Source organism: Astyanax mexicanus, chromosome 23 (assembly GCF_023375975.1).
Source record: "Astyanax mexicanus isolate ESR-SI-001 chromosome 23, AstMex3_surface, whole genome shotgun sequence".
NCBI lineage: Eukaryota > Metazoa > Chordata > Actinopteri > Characiformes > Acestrorhamphidae > Astyanax > Astyanax mexicanus.
Genome location: NC_064430.1, coordinates 21029421 through 21043115, shown reverse-complemented (window position 1 = coordinate 21043115; position 13695 = coordinate 21029421). Strand labels below are relative to the sequence as shown.

At 39.1% G+C, this 13695-nt stretch overlaps 2 protein-coding genes across 3 annotated transcripts in view; both read right to left on the bottom strand.

Annotated features, from left to right (window-relative positions):
- Positions 1-12906, bottom strand: part of glsa (glutaminase a) — a 54221-nt gene extending 41315 nt beyond the window's left edge. For both annotated transcript variants that reach the window (XM_049471074.1, XM_049471075.1), the window contains exons 1-2: positions 12774-12906; positions 9450-9708 (exon numbers count right to left, since the gene is read on the bottom strand). In XM_049471074.1, the coding sequence (XP_049327031.1) occupies positions 9450-9691 (242 nt within the window). In that variant the 5' untranslated portion in view covers positions 9692-9708; positions 12774-12906. The remainder of the gene's footprint in view (positions 1-9449; positions 9709-12773) is intronic.
- On the bottom strand, positions 1600-3552 carry LOC103026319 (pipecolic acid oxidase). The gene has a single exon (XM_015603271.3). The coding sequence runs from the start codon at positions 3489-3491 to the stop codon at positions 2328-2330; it is 1164 nt and encodes a 387-aa protein (XP_015458757.3). The 5' UTR covers positions 3492-3552; the 3' UTR covers positions 1600-2327.
- Positions 12907-13695: the final 789 nt, after the last annotated feature.

The following is a 13695-nucleotide window of genomic DNA, read 5'->3' as shown; positions in this document are numbered from 1 at the left end:
ACTTGACCCATTTGTGTGCCCCGGAAGTTACTGATTAGTTTATTCTTGGTGGGTTTCTGTTGCGCGGGAGTTCACTGCAGTGTTATCTACACAGTCTGTATTGCTGTAGGCTTTGGATGGAGTTGAGGATGGAGAGTTTTATCTTGTTCAGAGGAACTAAACGCGTTGCAGTGAAAGAAGACGATATGACAACAGAAAAAATCGGCAGGATCTTTCAGGTGTTTGTCTAACGTTCCGTAGCTAAATGTCATATTTAGTTAATGTTATTCTGTGAATTGCCGCCTACTAAATATGACATTTAGCTACGGAACGTTAGACAAACACCTGAAAGATCCTGCCGATTTTTTCTGTTGTCATATCGTCTTCTTTCACTGCAACGCGTTTAGTTCCTCTGAACAAGATAAAACTCTCCATCCTCAACGGCCCTCTCCAATTCTGTGTTCGATACATGTCTTTTTCGCTTAAGGTCGTGTTGAACACAGAACCTTCTAACACTCATTGCAGAACATCGCTGGATCCCCATTTGCTGCAACGTGCACGAAATCTCTTCATGCGTCTTACCACCTTCAAAAAGATCTTTAATTAGGCCAGAATGTGGTTCCAGTCCGGCCATGCTGCCTACAGCAATACAGACTGTGTAGATAACACTGCAGTGAACTCCCGCGCAACAGAAACCCACCAAGAATAAACAAATCAGTAACTTCCGGGGCACACAAATGGGTCAAGTTCAAAATCAAAATCAAATTCGGCTCCTGGTCCGTTTTTTAAATTTCCAATTTTTGTTTGGATAACCAAATAAAAATACAAAATACAAGCCGTTATTCGTTTTTTGGTATTATATTCAAAAACGAAAAAACGAAAAAACGAATTGGTTTTTTAATTTTCCGATTTTGATTCTCAATTGAATATCAAATGAACGAATGATACACGGATTCATCAGCCCTGATCCAGCGGAAGGAATGTCCATCATCAATGTTCTGGTTTGGACATTCATCATCATCATCATCATCATCATCATCATCATCTTCATGCTTATCATCACATGTAATGCAACCACAGCATGAACAGAAACATGGTGCCTGGCTGCAGACCAGCTGCTACAAGATCATACACCCCCAAGGGTCAGCTAGTCAGCTGGTGCTACTGTGTCTAATGAGACCTGAACACCAGATTGTGGCATGTATCTGCGCTGGCAGTGGAGTGGGCAGTCCACGCTGAGATTTAACACTGGTGGCTACAATGACCTCGTTCCACCCTGCAAAGCAAACGAGAGCTACATGGCCACAATCTCACTAGAAGATAGACCCTCTGTAACTCAGTGTGAGGGTCAGTAAATGAAACAGTCATTATGACTGTTTTGTGTAGACTTTTTGTGGTCTTAAAGCAGCATTAGTTACCTTCTCTTTAAGTATCGGCTAATATAGTCTATCACACTTTAAGACTTTTATTAAGGCAGAATTTTCTGTTTCATCCAGCCTTGGGATAATAACTGTCATTGAATACTGTGATCATTTATATCTGTCACAAAAAGAAATAAACATCTCTATTTAATTCTTATAATTTATGATAGAATATATTTTTAAAAAAGCAAAAATAACAGACACTGATCATTACTTTATTATAAAACTGTGAATTAGGTTACAGAGGACATTTTTAAACAAATACTCTGTAATCTGTATCAGAATAAATTTTTAAGCAGCATATAATATACTTATTATTTACTTAACCATATTGTCATTTCTTTCTAAACAGGCTGTTTCTAAAATGTTACGATATCTTTAAGACTGGCATATGCAAATAAACATTCAATCTATACATTTAAAATCAATTTTTGTCGCTAAACTGCAAAAATAGGTGTATAGGTGTAGGTGTATATACACCAATCAGCCATAACAATACAACCAAGTTAAAACTTTGAAGCAGGAAAAAAATGCAAGCATAGAAATCTTTGACAAGAGTTTTCCAATAACCGAACTGTTGTGATGTCCTAGATAACTGTGCTAGAACATCGCGTTTATGGTGTACAGCGGTCAGTACCTTCCAATCATGCTCCAAGGAAGTACAAGGACCGGTGTACTGTCAACAAGGTCAGGGGGTACTTTATGCTTATTTAGGTCTCACGTCACAACTTGCAGAACTTACAAAATCTGCTTCTTACATTAGTCTTGGTGTCAGATAGCACAGGACTCCACCTTTAGGGGTCTTGTGGAGTCCATGATTCAACAGCACCAATGACATGATTAAGACAATCTAGACATAAAATATAAAACTGCTTTTCATGGCAAAATTAGTTGCACTTGTTAATCAGCCACAGATCCCGTCTGGTTTTAAAGAGCAGACTTGGGCTGGGTGCTGAAACGATCAATGCGGAAAGGAGACAGGTCATAGGAAGGGACCTGCCCCATGCTCAGCTCGCTCAGTACTTTTCCCACAACAGGGCTGAACTTGAAGCCATGGCCTGAAAACCCGGCTCCGATAACAATGTTTCTGTAAGTGGGGTGATGGTCCAGGACGAAGTTCTGGTCCGGTGTTACCGTGTACATGCAGCTCTCCACCACAGAGGGAACAGGAACGAGGCCTGGAAAGCAGCGCACAATGTAGCGGGACAAAACCTCCACATCACTCTTGTCAGTCTGCTTGTCCCTCTCGTCTGGATTTGTCTCGCTGCCGGAGTGGTAGCACAACTTCATGAGCCCTGGATACTCATTGGAGGGGAGGCCGTAGATGTCGTTTTCTGCCTCCTTTGGGTGCAGCTGTATGAAGCAGGGGAAGCGGTTCTTGACGCTGTAGGAACCCGGGACTTTCTCCTTCCAGTAGCACACATTAATCTTCAACACCTGCAGCGGCAGCTGCAGTCCGACATGTGTCAGGAGCTCATTACACCAGGCACCTGCAGCGATCACCAGACTCTTTGCTCTGTAAATGCCAGACCCGGTCTTGACGGTGACCACAGAGCCTGGCTCGATTTGAAGCACTTTCTGTCCATCCTTGATCTCGCCGCCATACCCCTGGAAAACCATCTGTGCCGCTCGGACTGCACGGTCCGCAAACAAGACTCCGGCAGTGGTTTCCACAAGTGCCCCATCCCCTGGTGTCAGGTTGACGTTGGGAATATGCTGGCTGAACTCGTGCCTCTGCAGAAAAACAGCTGGAATCCCGTTGTTCTGCATAGAACTCTTAACCAGCTGGAAGTCCTTTGCATTCTCCGGACCCATCAACAGCAGCCCTGTACGAGTGATCAGCTTTACCCCTGCCTCCCTTTCCAATCTGGCCCAGAGCTCATAGCTCCCCTCCACCATGTGGACATAGAAATCTTCCTCATAAGCTTTGCGTATGATCCGGGTCTGGCCATGGGAGCTTCCTCGAGAGTGTGGCAGGAAAAACTGATCCAGCAGAAGAGTCTTCTTCTTGTTTTTGGCCAAGTGATAGGCTGTGAAAGAGCCCTGAATTCCAGCTCCGATAACTATGCAGTCATACTCCTCTGAGGCCATGTTTGCAGACGAGATCAGTCCTGTTCTGCTGCTGCAGCACTGTTTGAGCTCAACGTCCAAAGGTTCTCAAGTTACACATAAAACAAGTTACGTAACCGTGTTTGGCTGAGAAGGACTATGGAATGGTGAATGTGTGTGGAATACAAAGTGATGAGTGCAGAGTACTTTGAACAGTTGACAGAGGACATTAAGTGAAGGCATATAAAAGAAGAGTGATTTAATATATGAGCAAGAGAAAGCTAGGTTATATTCACATTCTTCTGCTTAATGGTTTTGCCTGTTTCAAACAAATATACACCTCTGGGAAAAAACATTAAGAGACTACTGCAAAGTTTTATAAAAAAACATAATTTCTACATGTATGACGGCCATTTCTTTCCAGTTGTCAGTTGAATTTTAACCCAAGTACACCTCATTCTACTTCTGATTAGGTGATCATCTGAACCAAATTTTATTTAATGAGGAAAAGTATATATATAACCCCCCCCCCCTGCTGTGGTCATCACAATCCTCTTGCAATAGGACAATCTGGATGGCAAAACAAGTGCTAGGCATAGCTCAAAAGTAATTGGAATAAAAAATAACTATTAACCATGCCAAAGAAGTTAAAAAAGTAAAGTCTTGAGTGAGGAAAAAAGGGGCTCAATTCTGGCTTTACTGGCAGAGGAATACAGTGAGTGTCCCGTTGCTTCCATCCTTAAAATTTCTAAGATGGCAGTTTATTACAACAATTTCAGGCAGCAGACATTGGGGACAACAAAGCTACAGACGGGCAGAGGGCAAAATCAATTCTCCACTGACCGGGATGACTGTCATCTTATTCGAATGTTAGTCAGCAACAGCTGGATGACAGGTGGCCTACAAAAGGAATGGCAAATGGCAGCTGGGGTAGAGTACACAACAAGAAGAGTTTGTAACAGGCTCCTAGAGGCAGGGCTCAAGTTATGTAGCTAGAAAAAAGCCTTTCATCAATGAGAAGCAAAAGACAGCCTGGCTGAAGTTTGCAAAAGACCATAAGGAATGGACCACAGAGGACTGAAGTAAGGTCATCTTGTCTGATGAGTCTAATTTTTTTTTAGCTTTGCCCAACACCTCGTCGTCTAATGGTCTAATGGTGTACAAGCCACAGTGTCTTACAACCACCCACAGAAATTTGGTGGAAGATTGGTGGTAATCTGGGGATGCTTCAGCAAGGCCAGAATTGGGCAGGTTCATCTTTGCGAAGGGAATATGAATAAAGCCACATACAAAGTTATCCTGGAAGAAAACTTGCTTCCTTCTGCTCTGGCAATGTTCCCCAACTCTGAGGACTGTTTTTCCCCAGCATGACAATACTTAATTCCACACAGCTAGATCAGTTAATGTGTAGATGAAGGGCCACCAGATCAAAACAGTGTCGTGGCCAGCACAATCTCTAGACCTGAACCCTGTTAAAAACCTCTGGAATGTAATCAAGAGGAAGATAGATGGTCACAAGCCATCAAACAAAGCTGAACTGCTTAATTTTCTGTACCAGGAGTGGCCTAAGGTTACCCAAAAGCAGTGTGAAAGATTGGTGGAGAACATGCCAAGACACATAAATACTTGTCAGCCAATAGTGGGTCCCAAATCATTATAATTGTGACTGAGCATACACTGTGCGTATTCCTGGTGCTGGAGATCTAATACCCTGGATATTTTAGATCTCACACACCTAAACAGTTTAGAATATAATCATGAACTCATGATTCCTGAATGTGCAATGCAACAATCAAACAAATAGAAGATCTGGTGGTAGCACACTAATTACTAAGGTTGGGAATCACAGGACACCTCACAATATCATATTAATATGATACACTTCCCACGATAACGATGATATCATGATACCGTGATTATGGGATACTCAAGGTATCACAGCATGTGTGCTACTGAAGAGAATTAAATACTTCTAAATAAACAAACACATGTAAGTATGTATTTAATGGTATTAGATTCCAATTGAAATTGGGGGCAAATCCTAGAGAGTTTAGTGCACCATGTTACAGTTCTATTTCTATCGTACGGATTATGCCAGCTGGGTAACGGTCATGGAAATTACACACCGAGTAATGGACCTCCAGCTGTCTCTCAAAAAATAAGGCAAGTGTGAGCGAGTGTGCACACTAATTCACAGACCAGCTGTTTCACCTCAAGCTAAAAAACACAGAACAATTTACCCACAATACTAATGACCAAAGAGAGAGAGAGAGAGAGAGAGAGAGAGAGAGAGAGAGAGAAAGAGCTAGAGAAAGAGAGAAAGTGTGTGTGAAAGAGGAAGACTAAATACCAAATGTGCAATGCACCAACAAAGCTTGTCTCTTTCCAGTAGTGAAGTTTATTTTATTAGAACAGATTTATTAGATTTATCTCTGATGTATAAAAACTAATAAAAAAAATAGCACCATGCCCAGTGCCAGGTGTTTGCTATAGAAAGGCTCCATCCAAAAATTTAGAGATGAGCTGGGAGGTTGAGATTAAGGTAAAAAGGTGGTGATTATCCAACATCCTGACCTCATAAATGCTCTTGTTGCTGGATACAACCAAATCCTCACAGCAATGTTTCAAAAGTAACAAATAGGGGTGTACCACATCATATCTTATGCAATAATATCACAATAATTCAGATATGATAAAAACATCTCCATAGCGCAATATCACGATATTCCTGAAAGCAGTTTGTTTTGTATATTTTTTGTTATTAACTGCATTTTGTTATTTACACAATGTTTGTTTGCAGTTTATATGGTTGCACAAAACATGCTGCACTTTAGTAGATTTTATTATTTTATTTTCTTATTACTATTTTATACAAAAACAGGATCGTGGTAAGTTACTGTTTACTGAATAGACGTTTGAATATTATTGAAGGTTTAAAACCATTTTTATACTAAATAAAACTTTTATATTTATTTTGTTGCAGTAGTATATTAATGAAATTCATTTCTAAAAATGTCAATGATGTGCCATATCGCCAACAATTTCGCTATCACAAAAATACCTTAAAATACTGCCATATTGGGCCCCGAGTGGTCCAGCGGGCCTAGTGCTGCCACTGTGATTAGGCGATCTCCGGTTCAAATCCTGTTCATGTAGCTTGCCATGGGCTACCGGAGCCCTAAGAGGGCACAAACGGCCTTGCTCTCTCTGGGCGGGTAGATGGCTCTCTTTCCTCACATCACTCCAAAGGGTGATGCTACTCTGCAATGCTGCATCAGCTGAAGTTTGAAAAGATGCAGTGTCTGACTTTACATGTGTCGGAGGAGGTATGTGCTAGTCTTCACCCTCCTGGTGTGTTGAGGCATCACTAGAGATAAGGGAAGTCCTAATAATGGGTAATTGGCCGTGTAAATTGGGGAGAAAATGGGAAAAAAATTAGAAATAAAAAAATTATATATATAAAAAATATATATATATATTGTCATATTGCCCACCCCTAGAAACACTGATTGTGCAGGTGTCCCAATACTTCAAAAGAGTGTATCTACACAGACATTGACCAACAATATAGCCAGTCTGACCTTCCCTCCTTTGGTGTTAATGAGATATTGAACACAAAACACCAGCCCAGTCTGCTCTACACGCTGTAGCTATCTCTACACATACCGTATCAGCCTCTGTGAGAGCAAAGCAAACACACTCATTAACACTGCACAAGAGCTATGTGGGCAATATGGCCCTAAAATAGTATAACGATTTTTTTTCAAAATTTCGTGATAACGATACTCTTGGTGATATGACAAAATATGAAAATATATTTAAAAAAAAAAAAAAAAAAATAAGAATACACTACTGCACGATACTAATAATGCACTCCAATATCTCCATATTTTCAGGACTGAAGTAAAATAAATGATAACGGACAGATATAATCTGTCTCTAGTAGATATATAATGGAAAATTAGATAAGTGTGAATTATTCTTTTGCTAAAAACAGCAAAAAAGTAGTAGCCTGTTGTTATAATTGGGGTGGGTGATATGACACAATTTTTAAGGTATAATATTGTTCACTATATTCAAAAATGTTGGTGATATTATTGCGTATGATACGATATGGCAAACCCCTAATTTTAGGTCTATTTTACCAAACACCACAATTAATATGTTGTTCCACCTCTACCTTTAGAATTATTGATTAACAAACCTTAAATAAAGTTATTGAAAAAATTAATAATAAAAAAAAATAAACGAATCGACTAAAAGAACCAAACATCTCTCATGGAATAACAATCAATTGTGAAAACTCTGTCAAGTGAACAGCCAACACTTTTAGCAAAAGTGGTTCTACAAAGCACTACAAATAGTATGTTGTCCCAGATTTTTTGTTTGTGAAAAATACAGTTACGCATTTGAATGATAGTTTAAACTGCCATTTTATATTGAACAGGTGCCTTTACTGTAGAACCCATTTATAAGGATGTGAGTGCTGCAGCTGGAATGTGACAAACTAAACCAGGCTGCATTACCTGAATGGTTTACGCAATAAGCTAAAAGCAGAGCCTAAACATCATAATTTCAGTTAATGCATGATTAACATCACACACATTAACAGATGGACAAGGGGACACACATTACACTGTTCATTCAACCTGCCCTTCAACAGTCATTGAGAGAGAAAGAGAGAGAGCAAATCTGTTGTTCTCTCTTGGGAGAATGTGTATCACATGAAGATGGTGAACATCCACCACTCACACTTCCCCACCCCCAACACACACCTCACATCTAGGCTAAAACATCACAACAGTACTGGTGAACCCCTGCTTCTGTATTCTGAGCTGTTCTTTGGTTTTAGCCATAGCAGCTCCTTCCCAATTTGTGGCATTTTTTTTCACAATTGGCTGTAAATAAAACAAGGACACTCATTAGTCAGGAAACTGGGAACTACTGTTCTTACTGTTCTTATATCTGTAGTTTTACTGATTATGTAACGGTTACTGTTTATGTTAGCTCACTGTTGAAGCTAAACTGTTTGATGATAGTTAATGTACCTTTATTTACCTAAAATGATAGTATCTACAGAAGACATCAGGTCATCAGTGGCACATGTTACTGTCCTCGTCTACAAATCTTTATTGAGACATATAGCTCTGCAAAAATTTAAGAGACCACTTCAGTTTCTGAATATAGGTGTTTAAGTAATTAACACTGTTGTTTTATTCTATAAACTACAGACAACATTTCTCCTAAATTCCAAATACAAATATTGTCATTTAGAGCATTTATTTGCAGAAAATGAGAAACGGCTGAAATAACAAAAAGATGCAGAGCTTTCAAACCTCAAATAATGCAAAGAAAACATGCATGCATATTTATAAAGTTTTGGTTTTGGTGGAATAACCCTGTTTTTTTAATCACATGTTTCATGCAGCTTGATGTGTTCTCCTCCACCAGTCTTACACACTGCTTTTGGATAACGTTATGTCACTCCTGGTGCAAATATGTAAGCGGTTCAGCTTGATTTGATGGCTGTGGTCATCCATCGTTCTTTTGATTATATTCCAGATATTTCCAGTTTGGTAAAATCAAAGAAACTCATTATTTTTAAGTGGCCTCTTATTTTTTTTCAAAGCTGTATATATCAATACTAAAATGACTTTTTCAGTTTGTTTTTAGTTCATTCGTTTTCCTTAAAGGCCTGACTGTTTACTACAAATCATTTTGTACACTGGATTTTATAACATTTACTGTTATTCACTGGACCTAAAGAGCTTAAATGGCTTAAGAAATACAGGGGAACACTATGATTTGTCATAGAATTGTTGATCGGTAGTGTATATAAACATAATTTAATAGTTTATTATTGTATCGCTTCATATTATGACGCCGCTTTAAGCTGTACTATACCCAGGGCGGCCTGTGCTGAATGACCCGAGGATGCGTCCAGCCAATCAAGGGCAAGCCGGCTACCAAACCGCTTTATCTCTAATAACGTTTACTCACTTCTCCTTCTCTGCCTCTTTGCTGTTCTGCGTTTGTCCGGCGTCGGTCTTGGTGCAAAGCGGCCGCCCGGAGCTCCACAGAGGCCGGCATGCCGCAGCCCGAAGCCGGGCTCTGGGAGCCGCTCCGGCGTGGCTGGTGCAGACGGGTCGCCGCGCTTTATTCCCGGCGATATCAGACACGCCGCGCGTTAGGCTGGGTCTGTATAAGTCCTTTAGGGCCTGCGAAAACCTGAACTGTAGCATCTCAGTCTCGATCTGATCTGTAGAGAGTAGTGATGCTACCCTTGAACCTGAAGCTTCGAGGCGTGTGTTGAAAAAACGACACGCATTGGTTCGAATCACTGAGCCGATGCTTGATTCGTTCTACAAAGATCACGTGACCAATGACGTCCGAAGCTTCATTTCGGCACACAACCACGTGACTGCTTCAGGGAAAGATTCAAAAGCGGCAAATCCTGGCGCGCAGTTCGAGGGTTGTTAGCGGAGATACAGATACAGAGACAGAGAGCGAGAGAGCAAGAGAGAGAGAGAGAGAGAGAGAGAGAGAGAGAGAGAGAGAGAGAGAGAGAGAGAGAGAGAGAGAGAGAGAGAGAGAGAGAGAGATAGATAGATAGATAGATAGATAGATAGATAGATAGGATAAGATATAGATAGATCATATATAGATAGATAGATAAGATATAGATAGTAGATAATAAAATATTAGAATGGAACCAGTAAGAAAAAGAGGCCGTTCTGAAGTTTGGGAACACTTTGAACTTTTGCCATCAAATAAGGTAGAAAATTATTATTTAGAAAATATAAACTTTGAAAGAAAACTATGCCTTTTAGACATATGGCATTTTATTAGTTCTGTAAGAGTGTAAAATAATTATATATATATATATATATATATATATATATATATATATATATATATATATATATATATATATATATATATATATATATATATATATCCTCATAGTTCAATGTGTGTACTGTCATGGCATACATCCAGTAAAAGTGTTGCCTTATGACAACATATTTTGAAATAACCAACTGAACCCCAGCACTGTGGAAAATTTTTTATTCCTAAATAAAAACTAAATTACACATGTACATAACCACGTCCATTAAATATGTGCCCCCTGCCCCTTACACAAGCACCTTCACCTTTATGAGCATACATTTCTTTCATCAAATTCTTCCATATCCCCCATGCAGCATATCTACATGAGCCTTGCCTATGGAAAAATAGGCAATGGACTAGTGATACATGTAAACATGTTACAAACCCTGCTTGGAAAGATGTGAATAATAGTGAATAATATAATTTTAAAATTTGGTATATTAACAGATTAATAACATGGTGAAGGGAAAAAAGCAACAATGTGAATGCAATTAGAATTACAAGTGTAGTTTCTCCAGTGTGCCTTATCAAGGTACATTCTAAGTGTATTATATATTAATTAAAAATATATTACAGTTATGTCTTTTAATATAATGCATTAAATTACCAAGACATCAAAGTATTCTTCCATTTCCTTTTTTCAGTTTTTATTTAAACCTCAAATGTCATGTAAATGCACTGGAACAGGTTTAAAAACTGTAAAAAGACAAAAAAAAAACGCCCCTCGTCCTTTAAATACACAAAGCACTTTCAGGTTTTGCCCACCAGGTGCCGCTGATGTCCACTGTGTTATGAAGCTCCGAGTAATGAACCTTTTTTCGATACAATTAGGAAAAAGGCTTCAGTGCTTCAGAAAGCCTCGGTTTGCCATCACTACCCAACACTGCAGCTGCGCCCAGCTTTATACAGTAGCTACAGCTCAGGAGAGGGAGGGGCACGAGCGCTGTGATTCTATCATAGACTGTTTATTAGTGATGCTACCCTTGAACCTGAAGCTTCGAGGCGTGTGTTGAAAAAACGACACGCATTGGTTCGAATCACTGAGCCGATGCTTGATTCGTTCTACAAAGATCACGTGACCAATGACGTCCGAAGCTTCATTTCGGCACACAACCACGTGACTGCTTCAGGGAAAGATTCAAAAGCGGCAAATCCTGGCGCGCAGTTCGAGGGTTGTTAGCGGAGATACAGATACAGAGACAGAGAGCGAGAGAGCAAGAGAGAGAGAGAGAGAGAGAGAGAGAGAGAGAGAGAGAGAGAGAGAGAGAGAGAGAGAGAGAGAGAGAGAGAGAGAGAGATAGATAGATAGATAGATAGATAGATAGATAGATAGGATAAGATATAGATAGATCATATATAGATAGATAGATAAGATATAGATAGTAGATAATAAAATATTAGAATGGAACCAGTAAGAAAAAGAGGCCGTTCTGAAGTTTGGGAACACTTTGAACTTTTGCCATCAAATAAGGTAGAAAATTATTATTTAGAAAATATAAACTTTGAAAGAAAACTATGCCTTTTAGACATATGGCATTTTATTAGTTCTGTAAGAGTGTAAAATAATTATATATATATATATATATATATATATATATATATATATATATATATATATATATATATCCTCATAGTTCAATGTGTGTACTGTCATGGCATACATCCAGTAAAAGTGTTGCCTTATGACAACATATTTTGAAATAACCAACTGAACCCCAGCACTGTGGAAAATTTTTTATTCCTAAATAAAAACTAAATTACACATGTACATAACCACGTCCATTAAATATGTGCCCCCTGCCCCTTACACAAGCACCTTCACCTTTATGAGCATACATTTCTTTCATCAAATTCTTCCATATCCCCCATGCAGCATATCTACATGAGCCTTGCCTATGGAAAAATAGGCAATGGACTAGTGATACATGTAAACATGTTACAAACCCTGCTTGGAAAGATGTGAATAATAGTGAATAATATAATTTTAAAATTTGGTATATTAACAGATTAATAACATGGTGAAGGGAAAAAAGCAACAATGTGAATGCAATTAGAATTACAAGTGTAGTTTCTCCAGTGTGCCTTATCAAGGTACATTCTAAGTGTATTATATATTAATTAAAAATATATTACAGTTATGTCTTTTAATATAATGCATTAAATTACCAAGACATCAAAGTATTCTTCCATTTCCTTTTTTCAGTTTTTATTTAAACCTCAAATGTCATGTAAATGCACTGGAACAGGTTTAAAAACTGTAAAAAGACAAAAAAAAAACGCCCCTCGTCCTTTAAATACACAAAGCACTTTCAGGTTTTGCCCACCAGGTGCCGCTGATGTCCACTGTGTTATGAAGCTCCGAGTAATGAACCTTTTTTCGATACAATTAGGAAAAAGGCTTCAGTGCTTCAGAAAGCCTCGGTTTGCCATCACTAGTAGAGAGTTTATTTTATATCCGAGCGACTGAACCGGATTATTGGTTTATTATCTGAACAGCCTGAAGCGCAGGGATGATGATGAAGGTTCAGAGATGCTCTGCGATTCATAACACAACAGCACCAGCACGCTCCTCACTGGACAAAACAGCCATTTGTTCCCACCCCCCTCTCACCCCAATGGTCATCATAGTGTTGCGGCGCCGCTGATTGGCGGAGCCACGTGTCAATCACAGTTAATCCCAACGCTTTTCCTTCCACGCAGACGCGACGCTGAGAGAGAGAGAGAGAGAGAGAGAGAGAGAGAGAGAGAGAGAGTGACAGCAGGATATGATGCAAAGGGATTACTGACATTACAGCGCACAGGGACCGTTCATTTATTTAAAATTACATAATTTAATATTAGGCGAGGGTTTATGTTCATAAATGAGACAGAAAACGCGCGAAATGTCCTTGCCTTAGCCCGTAACCTGTATAGCTAGTTAGCTACCTAGCTCAGCAGCTACAGTTAACCTAACTAGCTACGTAGCTAGTTATCTGCTACAGCACTCACCGTGTCCAATCAAATTCCTTACAGGCTGCAGTCAGTTATCCGCTCATACTACAGCAGCCTCTTCTCTGTTTCAACGGAGTGTGACTAAAATACTCTAAACTGAGGCTTTAATTACCGTTTCAACACCATATTTTACAACACCGATAAAATCTTATGAAACCCTCATCAAAAGTTTGTAGAGTTTGGCCTAATTCTACACATAAAACGTTTTGTTTAGCTCGTTTTGGTTTCTGCATTTCGCATTCAGGGTGTCAGGAAAATAATTTAAAAATAAAGGAAATATATTAATTATTTATTTAATAAGTAAAATATTAGCTATTTTGCTTTTTAACAATCTCTTTTTATAAAAAACATAATCTTAAAACAT

Bases quoted from the DNA above. Each gene is read 5' to 3' on its own strand.
- LOC103026319 (XM_015603271.3), bottom strand. From the start codon at position 3,491: ATGGCCTCAGAGGAGTATGACTGCATAGTTATCGGAGCTGGAATTCAG.